Source organism: Lethenteron reissneri, chromosome 21 (genome assembly GCF_015708825.2).
Source record: "Lethenteron reissneri isolate LAM-NWPU_2019-01 chromosome 21, ASM1570882v1, whole genome shotgun sequence".
NCBI lineage: Eukaryota > Metazoa > Chordata > Hyperoartia > Petromyzontiformes > Petromyzontidae > Lethenteron > Lethenteron reissneri.
The window spans coordinates 18,501,140-18,524,400 of NC_083799.1; the positions used below are offsets into that span (position 1 = coordinate 18,501,140).

At 50.5% G+C, this 23,261-nt stretch overlaps 1 protein-coding gene across 1 annotated transcript in view; it reads left to right on the top strand.

Annotated features, from left to right (window-relative positions):
- LOC133345342 (src kinase-associated phosphoprotein 2-B-like) overlaps positions 1–13,946 on the top strand; it is a 124,727-nt gene extending 110,781 nt beyond the window's left edge. Inside the window, 3 exon segments of the mRNA XM_061556020.1 lie at positions 4,376–4,439; positions 5,501–5,610; positions 13,285–13,946. Of these exon segments, the coding sequence (XP_061412004.1) occupies positions 4,376–4,439; positions 5,501–5,610; positions 13,285–13,377 (267 nt within the window). The 3' untranslated portion in view covers positions 13,378–13,946.
- Positions 13,947–23,261: the final 9,315 nt, after the last annotated feature.

Sequence of the window (23,261 nt, forward strand, 5' to 3'; positions counted from 1 at the left end):
CTCTTCTTCCACCTCCAACCCAGCTTATATATAAGCTCCTAGCTTGTCAGTGTCTCATTCTTCACCTGAAGACGGCTGCTTGCGTTGTAGCCGAAACGTCGTGAGAATTATTTTATTATGTTTTATTTTTATTATTTTGTTACTTCCCTTCTACGTGACTTTACCGAAAAAAACCAAGAAGATGAATCCCTGCAGTCACGAAAGCTTTAAATCGAAAATCGTTTGCTCAGTTAACGGGCAAAGGCGCAGCCCTGCAACAGCTCGCCCCGCACCGCCGCCGCCGTAGCGAGAGGGCTCTCCGCTCGAGAGAACGCGGCCCACTCGTCAAACGCTGAGCGGACGTGGTGGTGATGGGGGTGGTGAGTACCCACACTTTACCCCACCGCGCGCGGCCTGTCGCGACCGACTTTACTGCTGGAGAGAGGCGGGAGCGTGGGAGGGGGGGAGGGGGTGGATTTAAAAAAAAACTTTCCAAAATATTTTCACTGCCACGCTAGGAAGATGGAACGGAACATGGCGACCTCTGGATTACAACACGTCCAGCGGTCGCGTCTACATTGCCATTTCTCTCCATGCGGTTACCGGTTAAAGAAGAGCAAACAACGGTTTTTAACCACCCCTTGACTGCATCGTTCGAGCCGCGTTAATCATCCCCATTACTCTTCCGATAACGAAGGCGGTGCGCGACACGGCTGCTGTAGCCACCACAACGAGGGTGGTGGCGGTGGGTGGTGGGGGGGGGGTTATTGCGGCTCAGAGCAGCGAGAGCAGAGAGGGAGAGAGAGAGAGAGGGGCCGCGTCACCTCTCGTGACCTCGAGGGAGAGCGCGGAAAACTCCACCGCTCCACGCGTCAACCGCGCTCCGCGGTGCAGAACAACACCCACCCCCTCCCTCCCTCTCCGCCATCCCACTCACAGAATCGCGGCATTTGACCTTAATTCTACAACGCGGCGGGGATTGGCTCATTTGTTACGGCCAAACAGGGCGCGCGCGCGCGGTGTCATTACCCTGACATCGTAATCTGAGCCAGCTTAACCGGGACCCCCACCGCCCACCACACCACCTCACTGGGCGGCACGGGGGGGGGGGGTGCATGGGGAGAGGCTCTGGTAGTGGCAGGACAAACGGCTTGTCGGTTTGTAATGCAGTTACTTGTTTTGGATGTTTGCTCAAATTCTGACGGATTATCTACAAAATAAAGCTGAAGCGTATAAATCACAATAAAGCGGCCGACGCGATGCGCCACTGACTACGCAACATTTCTCACGCCGGGCAATATTTTATGATTTATTTGTAAAAAAACGAAATTGGGGTGTGGGGGTGCGGTGCGGTGGGGGCAGGGTGGGTGGGAGAGTCGATGGTGATGGGGGTGAAGTTTTGATTATTTTAGTTTTTTGGGGGGCGGGGGAGGGTGGAGGAGGGGTACTTTTTGTCGGGGTGATTTTGCTTCTCGTAAATAATCGCAGTGCGTTCCAAAATATAATTTATATATTTTTTAATCGAAGCGATTGTCAGGGCGTAACGTCATTGCGCCATTTAAAAAATCGAGGCCTTTTTATATTTTTTTCCTGTTGTTCCGTTTAAATCAGGGGTCCCCAACCCCCGTCCTGTTAGGAACCGGGCCGCGCAGCAGCACGAGGTGAGAGCGGTGAGTCCGTGCGTGGAACCCGTCCCCATTGTTTTATTTACCACTTCAGTCAGCGCCTCTTTCCCGCACTGCGCACTTGTCACAGCGTCACAGTGTTGGCAAGCCCACAAGCTCTAACCCCTAGTAGCCACAATGAGTAAATAAGTATAACCAGTAAAAACAAAGTTTTTCACTATAAATCCTTTATATGCGTGGCGGCTAGAGTCCTCTCGTCCTCTGGCTTGAGATGGCTGCCGCCTACGGGTCAGATGATTGCATTGCACCATTAAGCAATTGGTAATTAAATATAATATTTTTGTCCTAAAAAGTGTAAAATTTTGGAAAAAAAATTCTCACGAACATTAATTGTCACGCACAACGAGTCTGTGTGGAAAATGTCAGCTCGATTGGATCACGGGAAGTGGGTTAAAAAACGACCGAAAGATTTGCACGGTCCTAAGCAAGCAAGCAAGTGAACTTAACATAAAGGATTTAAAAACAAACGTAGCTGGAGAGCTTCTTTGAAAAGAGAAAAAGACCCAATGATGACCCCTCCCCCTCCCCCGGTCCGTGAAAAATGTGTCTTCCACGAAACCGGTCCCTGGTGCCAAAAATGTTGGGGACCGCTGCGTTTAAATGATCCCTCCAGAGCCACGCTCGGCTGTCACACAGCTCCACTCGTCCGTTGCGCACTGGTGCCGTGACGAAACTGTGGGGTTCGGTGTCAAATGTGCATTCAAAATGTACGTTCAAATCATTTATTTTATTTTTTTTATCAGGTAAGGCGCTCTGAGCTCTTACATAGCTCTTGTTCAGAAGCGACCTGGCCACAAATGATAGCCCAACGAAGTGGCTTGTCGCGTTCGAATATTTTCGCAGCCAAAATACTCTCAACGAGTTGATGCTGATTCTAAATGTGGAGGGGAAAACCGGAGGACCCAGAGAAAAATCCACGCGACCACGGAGAGAGAGACACGCAAACTCCAAGTATACAGCAGGCGTCAGGGTCGGGATCGAGCCCACGAACCTCCTGCACACCAGTGGAGGTAGTTAACACCTCGCTACTGGTGAAATGTTCGGTCAAATGTCCGGTTGACCGAGGCGCGTTCCGTGTGAGCGGAAGCCGAAGCAGGATAACGTCATGGCGTGGCAGCCGACGATGACGTGACAGCTGCCGACGACACCACGGCTGATGACGCAACAGCCACTGACACGACAGTCGATGGCACAACAGCCGACCTTGCTGACGGCACAAAGAAGAGCAACCGTTTCAGAATCAATTGGAAGTGATTTAGACTTTCGATTGCACCGTCTGAGAGGTTGTGAAATGCAGATACACCCACTCACCTACCCACCCATCCGCTCATCCACTCACCCATTCACTCAGTCAACTACTCACTCAACCCCCCTCCCGTTCACTCAACCACTCATCCACTCACTCACTCAACCACCCAACCACCCACCCACGCACCCACTCACTCAACCACTCACCCACTCAATCAACCACCCTCCTACTCACCCCCTAACTTGAGCACCCACTGACTCAATCACTCACCCCTTCACTTACCCACTCACCAACTAATATAACCACCCACTCACCCACCCACCAACTCGCCTTGTCTTTGAGTTGTGCGCCTTTTGGCGTCTTCTGGTCGAACGCCAAATGAGACTGGGCTCTAACAAAAGCTGTCCCGGGTGTGGACCAATCAATTTCAAGGACAGTGCATTCATTATCAGAGTGTGTGTTTTTATTTGCATTTTGACTGCAGGTATTGTGGTTAGTGTAAACATGAATCCTTGTAAAAAAAAATTGTAAGTTTTGTTGCCAGAAAAAAGGGTATAAAACCTATCATTACATTTTTCTACTGGCAAAGGAGGTCTCGTGAAAAACATCATCAATATTTCAGAAGACGAGTTCAGCACAGGGTCCTTAAGGAATATTGCACAACGAACAAACGAAGTTCTTTGACGATGGTGACAGTGGAACGCACGTGAATTACAAAAAAAACGGTGCGAAAAAGTCAATACAGGCAGTCCTCTATTTACGATGGAGATGCGTTACGACGACTTCATCGTAAGTCAAAATATCGTAAGTCGAAGATGGCCTAACCTACCCAGGAGTATTAAAGAATGGTGATAATTTAACAAAACAGAGCAATTTACAGTACCGTGCTGTATAAACTATATACTGTATGTATTTATTAATTACAATACTCGATTGCACAGTAAAATGTAAAGTAATAAAAAAACAAGGTCAATTCTGAGCCCACCTATATGAACTGCAATTTAATAGAACGTTTTTTTTCAGGAAACAATCCTTTCTGCACCACACAAGGCGAGAGATGCGCACATCCCGGCAGCGTCCCACCGTACAGCATCGTACCTCGTCCGCTGCTGCGTTTGCCTGCCGCGCGGAATTAAAAATATTTTACTATTTTGTCGTATCGCTATCGCCATCGTAAGATCGAAATATCGTAAGTCGGACCATCGTAACTCGGGGACTAAAAGTAAGCCCGATATTTTTTTGTCGAACAGCGACGTAAGCCGTGTGCTTTGTGGTCTAATGGGAACAATGAAAAGGGAGGGGGGGGGGGGTTGATGGACGGCAAACAGAGTCCAGAACCAAGCTGTAGACGAGAGCCAACTCCAGGAACGTGGAGTGGCAGCGTGGAAATACTTTGCACCAAACTGAAGCGTGAGTGGTCTGCCCCTCCGTTCTTCGTGTCTGACCTTGGCGTGTCTTGCAGTTCACGGCGGCTTCGGTGAAGGAGGCCGACAGCTGGGTGGAGGCCATACAGAAGATGACCGGAGGTGCTCACACACAACATACAAAGACAAAGATCCCCCGTGTAGCCTTAACAGACTGTAGGGGCAAGTGCTGTTAGCGAGCAGCACCTATGAAGGCCGCCACGGCACACGAGGGTGTGGGTTGGTTGTCAACGCCATGGCTGGGGCCGCCTTTGCCTCCCTAGTGGCGATGTTTCCACATCGCCCCATGTGCTCATTTGAGGCTGAGTCGACCTAGGAGTGGCCCAGGACCGGTTCACACACAAACGCATGCTCACGTATTCATGACTTTAATTGCTTACAACTGTGGGGCCGTTTAGCCGCAGACTCAAGATATTGAACCTCTGTACCCAAGAGGGTAATGCTTTGATGTTTGAATTGTCCTTGTCCTGCTCGGCATTTGGGGGCCTTCGGTCTGTAGCACCGGTGAGACAATGCCTTGAAGCAGGCTGTCGAGTGCAGGTCGGTGAGCTTCAAGGATGTTGTTTACATTCTCGAAGCACATTTGTTTCCGTTACTACCACAAGTATGTGCAGACTTGATGCCTTGTTGCAATAGGTGTCTCTTTGGTGTTCGGTACCTTAACACCTCCTGTATTTATTCCAGATGCGATCAAGCCTATTTTGTATAATTCAATACAATCATTGTTCGTGCAGGAAAGCCAAATTTGGTGTATAAGCACAACAGCAGTAACAGCGGCAATAAAATACCAAAAACATCAACATGGTCAAGAGCGAACGCATTACTAGCAAAGGGGGCATCTGACGGTCGTCAACAAAGCACACACTTGAATCGAAACACTACGCAAACGTATTGTGAGAGCGAGCGGCTCCGGGAAATGTTCGGTACGGGTGCAAGTAAGTAATGGCAGGGCCTGCTTCGTGCTGCTGCCTGCTGCCTGTTGCATGCTGCCTGCTGCATGCTGCTGCCTGCTGCTGCTGCCTGCTGCTGCCTGCTGCCTGCTGTCTGCTGCATGCTGCATGCTGCCTGCTGCCTGCTGCATGCTGCTGCTGCATGCTGCCTGCTGCTGCTGCATGCTGCTGCTGCATGCTGCCTGCTGCTGCTGCCTGCTGCTGCTGCTGCAGACTGGGACGTGTATTACAGAGACGTCTACCAGGGCCTGTGGGACTGCAAGGCCGACGCGGCGGACGAACTCTCCTTCCGCCGGGGCGACCTCGTCCACATCGTGAGCAAGGTAGCGCGCTCGGACACGCCACGGGTTCTGTCGACGGCGGCGTTTGACGAGACACATTGAAGCAAAACGAGAACAAGGGAATAACAAATCGACAGACACCAGATCTCTGTGGTGCATCGTCAAAAAACGAGAGTCCACGAGGGTGCCGAGGATACGAAGCAACTTTAAGAAAAAATTTAAAAACCACTCGCAGCTCACACTTCCTGTGGACGTAACCGACCGTCCGTCCGTACGTCCCTCCCTCCCTCCAGCCAGCCAGCCAGCCAGCAAACCTTTTGTCAAATCCGTGCAGCATAGTGTGACAGTATGATACGTTAGCAAGGTAGGGTATCACGTGCATTTGCGTGGGATGCATGCCCGGTAGTGGAGGGTGGGGGGGAGGGGCGCGGGGGAGGAGAGGGGGGGGGTGACGTGAGCCGCGAGACGAACGATCCCGACTGACCCGCTGCGTCTTGCGTAAGGTTCACCTTCAGACGATGAAACGTCTAACGGCGGTGCCGAGTGGCACGTCTCACGGGTATCGCGTGCGACTCATGCTCTTGCTATTCTTTGGTTCTTTCGGTAAAGTCACGTAGGTAGAAAATAACATAAAAATGAAATTAAAGCAAAAAAACCCACGACGTTTCGATCGCAACACAAGCGCTCTTCATCAGGTGGAGAGAAGAAGACCGTATTCTTAGGTTTTTTCGGTAAAGTCACGTAGGTAAAAAATTTAAATTAATAAAAGTAAAATAAAATAAAAATCACGACGTTTCGGAGGCAACACAAGCTTCCGTCTTCAGGTGGAACCGCCACAGCCACGACAGCTTACTTGATACAGAAGACGGAAGCTTGTGTTGCCTCCGAAACGTTGTGATTTTTATTTTATTTTACTTTTATTAATTTTAATGTTTTACCTACCTGGTGACTTTACCGAAAAAACCTAAGAATAAGAATCCTTGCAGTCACGAAAGCTTCAAATCTAGAAGAAGACGGCTTGTGTTGCGATCGAAACGTGGTGGGTTTTTTGCTTTTATTTTACATTTTATTTAAAATTTTACTTTTAATTTAATTTCATTTTTATTTTCTATCTACGTGACTTTACCGAAAGAAACACAGAATATGAATTCCTGCAGTCACGAAAGTTTTCAGTCAAAATTCATGGTCTAACGTTTCATATTTAGGTGCGCGCAAGACTTTTCCATTGCTCGTGTGGCGTGCTTTGTTTTGTTTTTGCGTGTGTGTGTGTGTGTGTTGGTGTCTGATTTATCTTTGCTTCGTTGCTGTACCTTGTGTGCACGCGTCTCTTGCAAGCGAGACTCTCGTCCCGGTCTTTTGACTTCTCACCTGGTGAAACAAAGCCAATTCGACAGGTAACTTCTCTCTCTCCCCACAGAGTGGTACTAATGTTATCGACCCCCGGAGGGATGATGAGATGCGTCAACCCCCCCCCCCCCCCTCAGTCCCCAAACCAGAATTTGACCTCACAACCTTTCCAATCGCGAATCGCTCGCTCAGCCACTGAGCCAGCTTTGCCGGATACATCATCGGAATCGGAAAATGTATTCATTATGGAGTGAATCCGATGAGCAATGAAGCTCTTTTTCAAGATTTTGACCGCATTGGCCACAACATTAGAGCAAAGAATCGAACATTTGATTGAATCGAGGTAGGCGGGGAGAATCGTCAAAGGCCCCTAGCGGTCGGGCTGATTCCACTGCGACGTGGAATTATATGAAGGGCGCCACGGTGGCGAGGAGATGTTAACTACCTCGCCTGCTGTACAGGAGGTCGTGAGTTCGATCCCGTCGCTGGCGACTGCTGCTGTATATTTGGAGTTTGCGTGTCTCTCTCTCATCATCATCACGGTGGCTAGGAGATGTTAACTACCTCGCCTGGTATACAGGAGGTCGTGAGTTCGATCCCGTCGCTGGCGACTGCTGCTGTATATTTGGAGTTTGCGTGTCTCTCTCTCTCTCACCATCATCACGGTGGCTAGGAGATGTTAACTACCTCGTCTGGTATACAGGAGGTCGTGAGTTCGATCCTGTCGCTGGCGACTGGTGCTGTATATTTGGAGTTTGCGTGTCTCTCTCTCATCATCATCACGGTGGCTAGGAGATGTTAACTACCTCGCCTGGTATACAGGAGGTCGTGAGTTCGATCCCGTCGCTGGCGACTGCTGCTGTATATTTGGAGTTTGCGTGTCTCTCTCTCATCATCATCACGGTGGCTAGGAGATGTTAACTGCCTCGCCTGGTATACAGGAGGTCGTGAGTTCGATCCCGTCGCTGGCGACTGCTGCTGTATATTTGGAGTTTGCGTGTCTCTCTCCCCGTGGTCGCGTGGATTTTCTTCGGGGTTTTCCGGTTTAATCCCTCCACAGTTTGAATCAACATCACGCGTTTGAGAGTACTTTGGTTGCTGTAAATATCCGCATGACAAGCCACTTCGTTGAGCCATCATCTGTGTGGTCAGGTCGCTTCTGAAAAAGAGCTGTACAGCTCAGTGTGTCTTACCTGGCAAAATAAACAAAACACTTTTTTTATGTAGTTTAATGAAACTTTCCACCGAGCTTACGTCCAATTAGAAGTTTGATAAGAGCGTTGGGGCGTGTGGGGGGGGGGCTTATTTCGCCAGAGAAAGATTTCAAGTCGTGCGTAATTGCAGCGTATAGGGAACCAGCTAGCGAATGTAAACAACAACAACAACAAGAAGCAAACAGCAATAAACAACCGCCGCTTGAACGAGAGCGGAGGAGTCGGCGCCAATTACAGCGGCGAGCGATGCGACAGAGCAAACGCGCACGGTCACTCGTGAGAACGAGCGGGGGGGGTCCTCGCTGTTAAAGTGTCGAGCAGCCGAGCAGCGATTTCCATGACCCATGAGTCGTGGAAACAACAACAGCAGCAATAATGGTAATAAACGACAACGTTGGGGCAATTCATTATCGGAACGTTCTGACGTTCTCTAAGCAGCGGGCAAAACAAAAACCCGTCTTTCTTTCCTTTCTTCTCGCTGTCTTTTTCCGCCGAGAACAAGCAGAGAGAGTCGCGGTAAAACACAAAAAATTACAACCCCGCATCGAGCCTGCCTCGAGTTTTAATTAAGCCACGAAGAGCCACCTCCGGCGGAGTGAGCCGCTCTAGCCGCTCGTACAATTAGTCGGCCCCCCTGCCCCCCCCCCCCTTACCCCCCACCCCATGCCCTCCACCGCCGTATTTCAGCCACGGGGGGCGGTGACCTCGCCTCTTAAAGAGAAGCCGGCAGATTTACAAAGGCGGGATGGATGGGGGGGTTTGGAGGTAGGGGGAGAGGGGGGGGAGTAGGTAGGTAGGTATGGGACCCGACCCCGCGCGAATTGGAGGCGACCGTGCCCCCGTTGCTCGCTTTTGAACTTGGACCGAAGCCGCTTTTTTTGTTTTTGCCTCGACGCCAAAGATTTGTCACGCGAGCGGCCCCCGTCACCGCGGTCGCGATAACGAGCGGTGCCCCAATTAAAGTGGCGCGCCGGGCCCCCGAAGACGCCTACCTAGGGCCGCGGATGTCGGCGTCTTTGCTGCTGGGCCCCCAGCGTCAAGGAAATGAAAGGGAAGTTTCCGTGCGGTTTTTTTTAGTTTTTGTTTGATCTCCCGGTTGAAGGGGGGGGGGTTCTTTTAACCGGGCAAAAATAACGAAAGCCATTGGGAGGGTTTATCTCTTATTCTTGGTTGTTTCGGTGAAGTCACGTAGATAGAAAAGAAAAGTAATAAAATCAATAATGATGAAAAATGATAATTATGAATTGAAAATAATTAAAGCTCAAAAATAACGATTTAATAATTATTTTAAATGTATTTTATTTTATTATCATTACCAAGAATATTAATTCCTGCAGTCACGAAAGTTTTAAGTCAAGGTTTATCTCTTGTTTATTTTTTTATATTCTCTAGGCTTCAAAGAATATTCCGCAGGAAGAATTGCGCTAATTCGGAGCACGTGTGGAAAAGTTGGAACGGTTTTGAATGAAACGTGTCGGTCTTCCCTAACCGTTGCTCACACGTCTCCTGTAAACGTATTCGTTACTCCAACTTCTTCCGCCGATTTAATTCGATTTAAAGTTAATTTATTACATAGGAAAAAAACATCACGTGTAGCCAGTTACCCAGCTAGCTTTGGTGGCAACGGCCCGCAGGAGCCACTAACAACAAAGTCGTCGCTGGGGTGGAGAAGGAGCCAAGCCAGCGGCCAGCCAGAAAACTCGACGGATATATTATTTGTAAATGTAGTCGCACTTTTGTTAATTTGTTTTCTTTTATCTTGCCAAGCTTGGAAACCTTCCCATTAGGCTCCAGGGTGTTTGTTCGTCTCGCTGTAATCTGGCAGCCACCGGCTTCGCCCTCACCACCGGGGTGGCGGCGGCAGTGGCGTGATTAAGCGCGTGCCATGTGCACGCGGACGCAATGACAAAGATGCCCCGTATAGCCTTCACGCGCTGTTGGGGCAAGTGCTATTAGCAAGCACCTATGAAGAACCACGCTCGACCGCCTTTGTCTCCCCAGTGCTGATGTTTACACATTGCACTAGGTACTCATTTGAGGCTGAGTCGACCTCGGGGCGGGGGGGGGGATTCAGATGATAATCGTCACTGATGTTGGTGACCGCGAGCGAGAATCGAGCACGCGTTGCCCGGTGTTCTTAGCGCAGCGCGCTAACCCCCGCTTCAGCCAACACACAACAACAACAACCGCCATTCGCCACTAAGTGGCGGTGGCGTCACCACGACGCTTGTGCCAGGCCAAGTGCACCTTGAGGCCACGTGAAGTGTCGAACGCCCGCTGGCAGGAGGTCACGGGGCAGGCCCAGATGCCACGGGTCGACTGACTGAGACGACTGGCTGTGCATTAGCCACCCAGCGCTCTGCTCGTTGTTGTGAGCGTCGCTATTCCGCCCTCCGTTGTTGGAGGGCGACTGCCTCCAACTGCCCAGCAGCGTCCTTCACGAGCCTCCTCTACAGAGACCGATCTTGACACCGCTGTACCAGTCATCGGCAAGTCCACTCAGTTCCACGTCCTCCTGTACCACATCACTCCATCTCTTCTCTAGCCCGTGCCGCGCCCGTTAAGCCCCCTTTATCCGGCCGAACAAAAGCTGTTTAGGCATGCGTTGGCTGGGCATGCGGGCTACATGACCCAGCCAACGTAGCCTTGCCTGCCGGAGGAGTTCACCGATGGGACTTTGCCCAAACCTTTCAAGGATTTGTGAGCTCCTCACACAATCCAGCCTGGTTAAACCCAGGATGGATCGTAGGCAGGCTAGCCTAAATGTTTCCAATCGGCGAAGATGTTCCATTAAGGGGGTCCACGCAAGCGTAGAGAAGGGAGGGAATGACCGTGGCCGAGAAGACTTGAAGCTTTGTGCGGAGCGACAGACCAGGTAGCTTCCACACAGCGTTACGCAACCGATTTAAAAATATTGCCGCTCGGCTGATTCTGAGTGAGACCTCTGCTGTCAAATCGGAGCCGGTCATAAGCACACTGCCCAGGTGTGGGAAACTCTCCACTCTCTCCACAGCTGCCCCATCACCGATTTTGAGTTGTGGGCGTGGAGTGCCCGATGGTACAAAATACCCAGGCAGGTGCTTAGTTTTGGTGGGACTGATGGTAAGGCCCCACCTCTTAGTGGCACGCTCCAGTCTCAGCAGCAGCGTCTCCAACTCCTCCTCTGAGTGAGCAGCTATTACCAAATCATCGGCATACATAACGTGGTTGACCAATAGGGAGCCATCCCTTGACCGCACCCGAGCATCGATCAGCCTCCCATTGTATCTGTACCAGATGGAAATTCCCATGGCACAGCCATCAAAGGCTTCACGAACTACGTGGTCGAAAAATACGTAAAATAATGTGGGAGCCAGAGGACATCCCTGTCTCACCCCAAGGTGAACAAGGGAATGGCTCCGACTCCCGGCCACGTAGTTTTACCCGGGCCCGCTCACCATCATGAAGGTCCTTAATGATCGTGAGCAGAGGGTGAGGGACTCTGAAAGCACTAAGAACAACCCAGAGCGCAGTGATAGGGGTTGGGGTAGTGATACAGGAAGAGACGACAGGTGAGGCAGCGACGAGCTCAGCCTCCCCTCTGATTGCGCAACGCCTCAGTAACTGGATGGAGCGCGGGCAATACGCGCGTGCCTGCTACTATCTCAGTATGTCACCAATGTGATGTTTGTAGACCCCTTCATTTCACGTCCTCGCCTTCCATACTCCAGGTAACCTATTTCACGTGTGTGTATAAAGATATTTAGGCTCGCTGGTCTCGTCATCAAACTGCAATGAGGCACCAGGGGAGGCAGCGATCACATCTGCCTCACTGAGGGGGACGTGTCTAACACGCCCCCTCAGTGAGGACACGCCCCCTCAGTGAGGACACGCCCCCTCAGTGAGGCCACGCCCCCTCAGTGAGGACACGCCCCCTCAGTGAGGACACGCCCCCTCAGTGAGGACACGCCCCCCTCAGTGTGTTAATCTGGCTCTGATACTAGCTCGTGCCTCCCCAGCCATTGACCACACCTCACTGCTCTGCATCTACATCAGCGGCCGTACGAGAGAAGAATAAGAAAACGAAGCGGCAGGAAACAGAGGCAAGAGGGTGGCCGGGAAAACGACGACACTGATGGAGTGGAGGAGGAGGAGGCGGAGGAGGAGGCATTAGAAGGGAGAGGAATAATGTCTTTAACTTGTGAAAGAAGAGGTGCACAAGAGGTGCACAAGAGATGCATTCCCACGACGATGATGCTGCTGCTTGAAGTTGGTGAACCCAGCCACCTACGCCAAAGGGCTGAAGGGAAATACAAAGAGGGGATGATAAAACTGGTCAACACACTTTTTCTTCCAACGGTTTTAAGGTAATTTTGGTGTGCTGATTCCAAATCTGGCATCAGTTTTTGCCTATCACATCAGGTTTTTGAGATATCAAATATTGCATTTTCAATCAAAACTGCAGAAGAAAAATATTAAATAAATGTGGATATCTACATAAAATTATATTATAAACACACTATCCTAAAAATACAGCACCATATTTTAACACTCAAGCAGTCACTGACTCACAACAACTTGCAATCATAAGTGACGGAGTTAATTTCGGGTAAAATCAATGAAAATGGGGTATGCCGATAGCATAAAATGAGATGTGATAGAGCAAATCTGAGATCAGATTTGGAATCAGCACCCTGAAATTAGTCTAAAACAGCTGCAACAGTCCAGGCCAGAAAAAAATGTTTTTTTTGTTGACCAGTGTTATTGTGTGTGGGTGGCAACCCCACCTGGTTTCATGTGAATCGTCTGATAGGCTGTTGTTGTTATTGTCTCGGTAGTGCTGGTGGTGGTGGTGGGGAAGCGGTAGGGTAGTGGTTAGTGCACTACAAACCCGGCTACCTGAGTTCGATTCCCGCTCACGGCCACCAACACCAGCGACGATCTGAACCGGTCACAGGCCTCCCCGAGATCGACTCAGCCTCAAAATGAGTACCGAGTGCGATGCGTAGAAAGATCGCCACTCGGGAGACAAAGGCGGCCGGGCGTGGTGCTGTCCACCCACCCCCTCGTGTCAACCGTGCCGGCCTTCATAGGTGCTGCTCGCTAACAGCACTTGCCCCAACAGCCTGTTGATGGCTAGACAGGTCGGTGGATCTCTCTGCCTTTGTCTTTGCAGGACTACGAGAAGTGGCAGTGGTGGGTGGGCGAGCTCGACGGCAAAGTGGGGCTCGTGCCGCGGGCGTTCCTCGCCGCGGCGTACGAGATGTGACGCGCGCGCCACTCGGGAGAGACGTCACGTGGTCATGGAGACTCACAACCACCAGCAGAGCCGGCCACAGGAGCACGGGGAAACTCACCCACTGTGTGCCCCCCCCCCCCACCCCCACAACTCTACCCGATGCCTTCAAACTAAACCGAAAGTGTTACACTTGACACCGTGACGTCAAAGCGCCCCGTCCCCCCAAAGCGCGGGGCCCGGGGCGTAACCCCTAGAGACGGCTCTGACAACCACCTTTCCTTGCTTTAACCACCAAATCATTACGATAACCACCATCCCTATATCTGACCACCAACCAGAACTGCAAGCACGAACCTAAATTCCAACCACGCACTTACACACAGACGTATACATTCACACAGAGACCCACAAACTTACAGAGAGACCCATAAACTCACAGAGAGCCCCACAGACTCGCACAGAGACCCATAAACTCATAGAGAGACACATAGACTCACACAGCAGAGACCCATAGACTCACACAGAGACCCATAGACTCACACAGCAGAGACCCATAGACTCACACAGAGACCCACAGACTCACACAGCGACCCACAAACTCATAGAGAGACCCATAAACTCACGCAGAGACCCACAGACTCACACAGAGACCCACAGACTCACACAGAGACCCATAGACTCACACAGAGACCCACAGACTCACACAGAGACCCACAGACTCACACAGAGACCCACAGACTCACACAGAGACCCATAAACTCACACAGAGACCCACACACTCACACAGAGACCCATAAACTCACAGAGAGACCCACAGACTCGCACAGAGACCCATAAACTCACACAGAGACCCACACACTCACACAGAGACCCATAAACTCACACAGAGACCCACAGACTCGCACAGAGACCCATAAACTCACACAGAGACCCACACACTCACACAGAGACCCATAAACTCACACAGAGACCCATAAACTCACACAGAGACCCATAGACTCACACAGAGACCCACACACTCACACAGAGACCCATAAACTATCGCAGAAACCCATAGACTCGCACAGAAACCCATAGACTCACAGAGAGATCCACAGACACGCACAGAGATCCATAAACTCACACAGAGACCCATAGTCTCACAGAGAGACCCACAGTCTCGCACAGAGACCCATAGACTCACACAGAGAGCCAAACACTCACACAGAGACCCACACACTCACACAGCAACCCATAAACTCACACAGAGACCCACAGACTCGCACAGAGACCCATAAACTCACACAGAGGCCATAAACTAACGCAGAGACCCATAGACTCGCACAGAGACCCATAGACTCACAGAGAGACCCACAGACACGCACAGAAACCCATAAACTCATAGAGAGACACATAGACTCACACAGCAGAGACCCATAGACTCACACAGAGACCCATAGACTCACACAGCAGAGACCCATAGACTCACACAGAGACCCACAGACTCACACAGCGACCCACAAACTCATAGAGAGACCCATAAACTCACGCAGAGACCCACAGACTCACACAGAGACCCACAGACTCACACAGAGACCCATAGACTCACACAGAGACCCACAGACTCACACAGAGACCCACAGACTCACACAGAGACCCACAGACTCACACAGAGACCCACAGACTCACACAGAGACCCACACACTCACACAGCGACCCACAAACTCATAGAGAGACCCATAAACTCACGCAGAGACCCACAGACTCACACAGAGACCCACAGACTCACACAGAGACCCATAGACTCACACAGAGACCCACAGACTCACACAGAGACCCACAGACTCACACAGAGACCCACAGACTCACACAGAGACCCACAGACTCACACAGAGACCCATAGACTCACACAGAGACCCACAGACTCACCCAGAGACCCACAGACTCACCCAGAGACCCACAGACTCACACAGAGACCCACAGACTCACACAGAGACCCACAGACTCACACAGAGACCCACGGATTCACACACAGACCCACAGACTCACCCAGAGACCCACAAACTCACACAGAGACCCATAGACTCACACAGAGACCCACAGACTCACAGAGAGACCCACAGACACGCACAGAGACCCATAGACTCACACAGAGACCCATAGATTCACACAGAGACCCACAGACTCACCCAGAGACCCACAGACTCACCCAGAGATCCACAGACTCACACAGAGACCCACAGACTCACACAGAGACCCACAGACTCACACAGAGACCCACAGACTCACACAGAGACCCACAGACTCACACAGAGACCCATAGACTCACACAGAGACCCACAGACTCACACAGAGACCCACACACTCACACAGAAACCCACAGTCTCGCACAGAGACCCAAACACTCACACAGAGACCCAAACACTCACACAGAGACCCAAACACTCACACAGAGACCCATAGATCTGCCTCGACAGTCTCCCGCCATCTGCTCTTCGGTCTTCTCTTCCCATTGGTCGCCAGTCTCGTGGAGATCGCTCCAATGCCCGGATGTGAACGTTGGCTCCTCCTACTCCTCCTCCTCCCCCCGCCCTTCATCCTAACGCCGTGATTTTTATTTTATTTTACTTTTTAATGTTTTTACCTACGTGACTTTACCGAAAAAAACCTAAGAATATGAATCATTGCAGTCACGAAAGCTTAAAATCTAGACTTGAAGCATGTTGCCACAAGGCAGAGAGGAAAGTGGAAACGAATGACGAAAATGTTCAGCTACGGGCTATCTGCCCATGGGTTGTGATGATGAACCTATAACCACTAAATCCCATAACTCTAACCCGTAACTTAAGCTACAACTATTTTTTCATTACCCTTATTACGTGGTAGCCCCAATTCTTAATCCCTGTCTCGAAACGTTAACCTTACCTATAACACCTAACCATCAACTTTAACCATCACCCTCACCCTAATCCCGAACTCCGAACTTGAATCCCATGACTCATAAGCATAACCCTAACATAATCCTCTAAACCTCACTCGACCGTAACCCTATCCCACCACTAACAATAGCTTCGCCGTCCCATGCTTTGCTTGATCAGTGGGATCGCCTTGCTTATGCCACAGAAGTGCGCAGCTGGCCTTGGTTCGCCGATGAGCCCTAATGGGAAGGAAGCACGTGCCCTGTCTGCCTCAGGCTTTTTTTGAAGGCATCGTCGGTCGGATTGAGCGGAATTTGCGAGTGGACGCGTGCGATTTCACTGTTTTACAAAAAAAAAATGTTAACGTTAAAATCTCTTCGTGGCCAAATGAACGTGATTTAACGGTCTTAATAAAGTAATGATTTGTCAAAATACAATCCGTGTGTAATGTTTTTGTTTTATATGATCAGTAAGGGATTGGAACTTCCGCCAAGAGACATTGTTCGGAAACAAGAATTTACCAAACGAAGTGAAACACAAAACATCGTCACAATCGCCAGTTGACGCTGCCCTAAAAGGGGGTACAAAATAATATATAGGCGACGTTTCAGGCTACGACCCTTTTTTGTGTGTTTTGCATAGGACAGCACACTGGTTCGCAAGATTGATGCACAGGCACCTGCCCTGTCTCCACTGGGAGCCACGAGCCAGTCGTGTAAATTCCACATTCCTATGGCGGGGTTAGTTTACCCATGCGACAAGTACTGTTATGAAGTACTGTTATGAAGTACTGTTTGTTGACCACTGTTTGTTGACCACAGCATAGCGCTTGTTTTATCGAACCCCGAATTTTTGCCCCCCCCCCCCCCCCCCCACAGAGTGATGGTAGTTGTGAGTCACCCCCCCCCCTCTGCATCCCGTCCATTCTCCAAGCCAGCGGTCCCAACCTTTTTGGAACCAGGGGCCGGTTTCGTGGAAGACAACTTTTCACGGACCGGCGGGGGGTGGGGTCATCATTGGGTCTTCCCCCCTTTTCAAAGAAGCTCTCCAGCTACGTTTGTTTTTTAACTCATTGTGGCTACTAGGGGTTAGAGCTTGTGGGCTTACCAACACTGTGACTGTGACAAGTGCGCAGTGCGGGAAAGAGGCGCGGATGGAAGTGGTGAATAATAAAATAATGGGGGCGGGTTCCACACGCGGACTCACCGCTCTCACCTCATGCTGCTGTGCGGCCCGGTTCCTAACAGGACACCGACCGGTACCGGTTGGGGACCCCTGCTCCAAGCCGGGCTTGGACTTTGACGCTTGAGACCGCGATGCTCGGTGACACGGGAAACGCGTTGAGAGAATGAAGGCGTCCCCGCGTCCGTGTCGGTTAGATCGTGGGGGTTGTTTGGCCAACTCTTCACCACGCCGGTCGTCGTTACTGGCGGTCATTTGTAGCCGTGGTAGGCGAACCGAATGCAGAGTTTTTTAAATCCTTTATATTAAGTTCGCTTGCTTGCTTGCTTGCGTGCTTGCGTTCTTGCTTGCTTGCTTACGACCGTGTAAATCTTTCGGTCGTTTTTTTTAACCCACTTCCCGTGATCCAATCGAGCTGACATTTTCCACACAGACTCGTTGTGCGTGACAATTAATTTTCGTGAAAAAACATTTCCAAAATTTTACACTGTTTAGGGAAAAATAAATAACTATTTAATTACCAATTGCTTAATGCTGGCAGACAATCATCTGACCCATAGGTGGCAGCCATCTCAAGCCAGAGGACGAGAGGACTCTAGCCGCCACGCATATAAAGGATTTATAGTGAAAAACTTTGTTTTTACGGGTTAATTTTTTTGGGGCCGAGTTCATACATTTCCACGCGATAAGCCGCTTCGTTGAGCTGTCATTTGTGGCCAGGTCGCTTCTGAAAACAGAAGGATAATAGCTCAGTGGGCTTTACCTGGTCAGATAAAAAAAAATAGTTGAGTTTTATTTGCATATTTTTTTAAGTGATTTGTTTACATTTCCTATACGTTGCACTCCTATTCTGTTTTTGTATTGTTTGTTTTTGTAACGTTCTGACCCGCAACCTATTGGACGTCGATTAAAAAGGAGCTTCATAGCTCATCAGATTCCTCCGGTATAAATGATTCTGATCAACCGCACTGCGCTAACCGCTGCGCCACCGCTCCACCCAACTGTATTATCACAGTGATAAAGTACGGATTATGGATTAGGATGCGCGTTCAATTGCTCCGTACCGCGTCTTGCTTGACGCGCCGTCGCATTAATTCGCGACCATAAATCCTCACCCTTTACCTCGCATTGTCGCGAGCACTTTTTTTTTACAAACGCATCTCCAGCCTCCCCCCCCCTATCCCCCCTCCCCCCGCGTTTGAAAATAATCTCCATCATTTGTCCCCGTGGCGCTAATGTCATCGTCTCATCCCACCCTGCACCCCCACCCCACCACCCCAGCCATGCCACGCTTTAACGGTGAGCGCGCTGGATGTGCGCTCGACCGATGAGTCTCAATGATGACGGAAACAGGTCGGATGGGTTTTCTCCCATTGGTCGCGCTGATTGACCCCCCCCCGCCCCGTCGTAGTTGGGCTGGTTGGTCAAATTCGCTCCGTTTATTGGTGGCGACTAATGGGAAGAAAGCCACAAAAGCGGTTCTTGAGGAAGCGGTGGTTTTACGTAATCCTTAAGCCTGAGAGCGTGTTGTACACAGTACACGTGAGTGCGTGCGAGCTGTTAAGGGGAGCGGTGGTGGAGCGGTTAGCGCGCTGCGCTACAAACCTGGCGACCCGAGTTCGATTCCTGCTCACGGCCAACACCGGTGACGATTATCTGAACCGGTTATGGGCCTCCCCTAGGTCGACTCAGCCTCAAATAAAAAACCTGGTTCGGTGTGCAAACGACGCCACTAGGGAGACAAATGCGGTCGGGCGTGGTGCTGGCCATCCACCCCCTCGTGTGCCGGCCTTCATAGGTGCTCGCTATAACAGCACTTGCCCCTACAGTCTGTTTATGCTATACGGGGGGTCTTTGTCTTTGTTGTTGAAATCCATAGATGGCCGGTTGAATTCGATCATATCTTCCGGCGCGGCAATGGCAACAATGAGCTGCGTTATAGAACGCGTCGGGTACACATACAGAGGTACAGCCTTCACGTGCTACTATCGGGTCAAGTGCTGTGTTAGCGAGCACCTATGAAGGACCGGCACGGCACACGATTGGGTGGGTGGCCACTGGCCTCCACCACCAACCCCCCACCCCACTCGATGCTTCTTTGCGCACTTTGCGTCACAGCCCTTCTGCGCCCACTCTCTTTTTAAATCCTTTATATTAAGTTCACTTGCTTGCTTGCTTGCGCGCTTACGACCGTGCAAATCTTTCGGTCGTTTTTTAACCCACTTCCCGTGATCCAATCGAGCTTACATTTTGCACACAGACTCGTTGTGCGTGATAATGTATTTTCGTGACAAAAAAATGCAAAATTTTTCCACTTTTTAGCAATTTTGTTTTAAATATTTAATTACCAATTGCTTAATGGTGGCAGGCAATCATCTGACCCATAGGTGGCAGCCATCTCAAGCCAGAGGACGAGAGGACTCTAGCCGCCCGTTTCAAAGACCAATGTGGGCTGGGTTGTGGCCCATTGAACACGCATATAAAGGATTTATAGTGAAAAACTTTGTTTTTACGGGTTGATTTTTTACCGATGTCCACGTGCGCAGTTGGGACACCGGGTGAGTGTTCCAGTTACATCGCCGTCCTTCCCAGGCTAGGCGATCGGCAGTTCTCGGCGGCGGTGGGGCAAAACAACAACAACAATGTTGTGGGCACTCCCTCGCCTCTTCCAAGACGAGCTGGCCAGCGTGCAAGACTTCCTCTCGGTCAGCAGTCACGTGGGGCAAGCAACTGCAAGGTTGCACCTGTAACTGTGGTTTGTTTTTACCATGACCTCCACTCACTCACTAAACCCCCTCCACCCCCGCCACGTACCGTGTCTCTGCCTTGCCCTCGCCTGCCCCCTGAGCGCCTCTTAAGTAAGACTCCTCCACCATCACCGCCTCCACCACCTCCTCCACCACCACCGCCTCCACCGCCGCAGCCGCCGCCCCTCCGCGCTCGGCACTCTGGGCGCATTCATCGCGTCTTGAAAAATGAGAGAGGCGTTTTTTTTTCCCCCATTTTTGTCCTCGGCACATGAAACAGCGACTCGCGCCTCTCTCGCCCGCGAGCGAGCGAGCGAGAGGGTGGAGAGGGTGGAGAGGGAGAGACGCGGTACAGACAAATGACTCGTTCGAGCAGAGAGCACGAGGCCCCCCCCCCTCCACTATCCCCCCCCCCCCCCGATTCAGCGAGCCCCCCCCTCACCCCCTTTTTGATTTAGGAACTGTTTGCGGCGTGCGCTAAATTACTTTTATGCTCCCAGTTACGTGGCCCCAGCACTTGCCAGAAGCCTGATGAATCGCGGCCACTTACAGAGTCTCGGGATCTGGTCGGGGAACGACACGGCGCGGTTATTACTCCGCCGACACCGCCCCCTCCCCTCCCGTGTGTGTGTGCGTGTGTGTGTGCGTGTGTGTGTGTGCGCGTGTGTGCGCGTGTGTGTGTGTGCGCGTGTGTGTGTGCGCGTGTGTGTGTGTGCATGAGTGTGTGTGTGCGCGTGTGTGCGTGTGTGAGCGTGTGTGCGCGTGTGTGTGTGTGCGTGTGTGTGGGGAGCGGTAGTGTAGCGGTTAGCGCGCTGCGCTATGAACCTGGCGACCCGGGTTCGATTCCCGCTCACGGTCAACACCAGTGACGATTATCTGAACCGGTCCTGGGCCTCCTCTAGGTCGACTCAGCCTGAAATGAGTACCTGGTGTGGTGTGTAAACATCGCCACTGGGGAGACAAAGGCGGTCGGGCATGGTGCTGGCCACCCACCCCCTCGTGTACCGTTGCGGCCTTCATAGGTGCTCGCTAACAGCACTTGCCCCTACAGTCTGTTAAGGCTACACGGGGGATCTTTGTTTGTGTAGAGGTTAGCGCGCTGCGCTACAAACCCGGCGGCCCGAGTTCGATTCCCGCTCACGGCCAACAACACCGGTGACGATTATCGGATCCGGTCCTGGGCCTCCCCTAGGTCGACTCGGCCTCAAATGAGGACCCGGTGCGGTGTGTAGTCTCCTGGGGAGACAAAGGCGGCGGCCGGGCGTGGTGTTGGCCACCCATCCCCTCGTGTGCCGTGCGGGCCTTCATAGGTGATGGCTAACAGCACTCGCCCTGACGAATGAGCCGGAGTGCAACAGTTAGCGCGCTGCGCTACGTACGCGGCGACGATTAACTGAAACGGTCCTGGGCCTCCCCTAGGTCGACTCGGGCTGAAATGGGGAGACAAAGGCGGCCGGGCGTGGCATGTATGTATATGTATCTTCGTTGAACTTCTTTCGCGCCGTACGCAGCCAAGCATGTTCATCGGAGGTGCGGGAGAAGGAGACAACAACCAACCAATCACATATCTGCATTTTCCATAAATATGCTGAATTACTCTTGATATGCAAATTATTTTGTCAAGGCGCCCTATCCCCCCCTTCCAACCCAGCTTAAATATATGCTCCAAGCACGTGTGCTGTTTCATTCAGACGCTGTCGCCTCGACAGACCTGGTTTTCATCTAAAGATGGCTGCTTGCGTTGTGGCCGAAACGTCGTGAGAATTATTGTATTATGTTTTATTTTTATTATTTTATTGCTTCCCTTCTACGTGACTTTACCGAAAGAACCAAGAAGAAAAAAACCAACCCCCTCGTGTGTCCCTTCCGCCCTTCAGCGGTGCTCGCGAACAGCACTTGCCCCAACAGTCTGCTGAAGGCTACATGGGAGAGCTTTGTCTCTGTTTTGTTTTTTGGTGCGAGCGAGCGCGAATTTGAGCACGAGGAGGAGGAGGGGGGGTGGGGGGGTAGGGGGGGGCCGATGGGTTAAAATTTTCAGCGGTGCGGCAGTGTGCGATGTTTTTATTGCTGCGCTCAAACTCGGGAAACTTGTCACGTTGAGAATGCGTATCCCGATGTCGTCAATCGCCTGGCTGTTGCTGTTATTGTTGCTGTAATTGTTGCTGTTATTGTTGCTGTTGCTGTTATTGTTGCTGTTGTTGTTGCTGTTATTGTTGCTGTTATTGTTGCTGTTGTTGCTGTTATTGTTGCTGTTATTGTTGCTGTTGTTGCTGTTATTGTTGCTGTTGTTGCTGTTATTGTTGCTGTTATTGTTGCTGTTTTTGTTGGTGTTATTGTTGTTGTTATTGTTGTTATTGTTGCTGTTGTTGCTGTTATTGTTGCTGTTGTTGCTGTTATTGTTGCTGTTGTTGCTGTTGTTGCTGTTATTGTTGCTGTTATTGTTGATGTTATTGTTGCTGTTATTGTTGTTGTTATTGTTGTTATTGTTGCTGTTATCGTTGCTATTGTTGCTGTTATTGTTGCTGTTATTGTTGCTGTTATTGTTGTTATTGTTGCTGTTATTGTTGTTATTGTTGCTGTTATTGTTGCTGTTATTGTTGCTGTTATTGCTGTTATTGTTGTTGTTATTGTTGTTATTGTTGCTGTTATTGTTGCTGTTATTGTTGCTGTTGTTGCTGTTATTGTTGCTGTTATTGTTGCTGTTATTGTTTCTGTTATTGTTGTTATTGTTGCTGTTATTGTTGCTGTTATTGTTGTTGTTATTGTTGCTGTTATTGTTGCTGTTATTGTTGCTGTTATTGTTGTTATTGTTGCTGTTATTGTTTCTGTTATTGTTGCTGTTATTGTTGCTGTTGTTATTGTTGCTGTTATTGTTGTTATTGTTGCTGTTATTGTTGCTGTTATTGTTGTTATTGTTGCTGTTATTGTTGCTGTTGTTGTTGTTATTGTTGCTGTTATTGCTGTTGTTGCTGTTATTGTTGTTGTTATTGTTGCTGTTGTTATTGTTATTATTATCAACACGTGCCTGGGTACTCGTAACTCAGGTTCGAAGCCCAGGTGACGGCTCCGGTGCGGCGCTGTTCGTGTT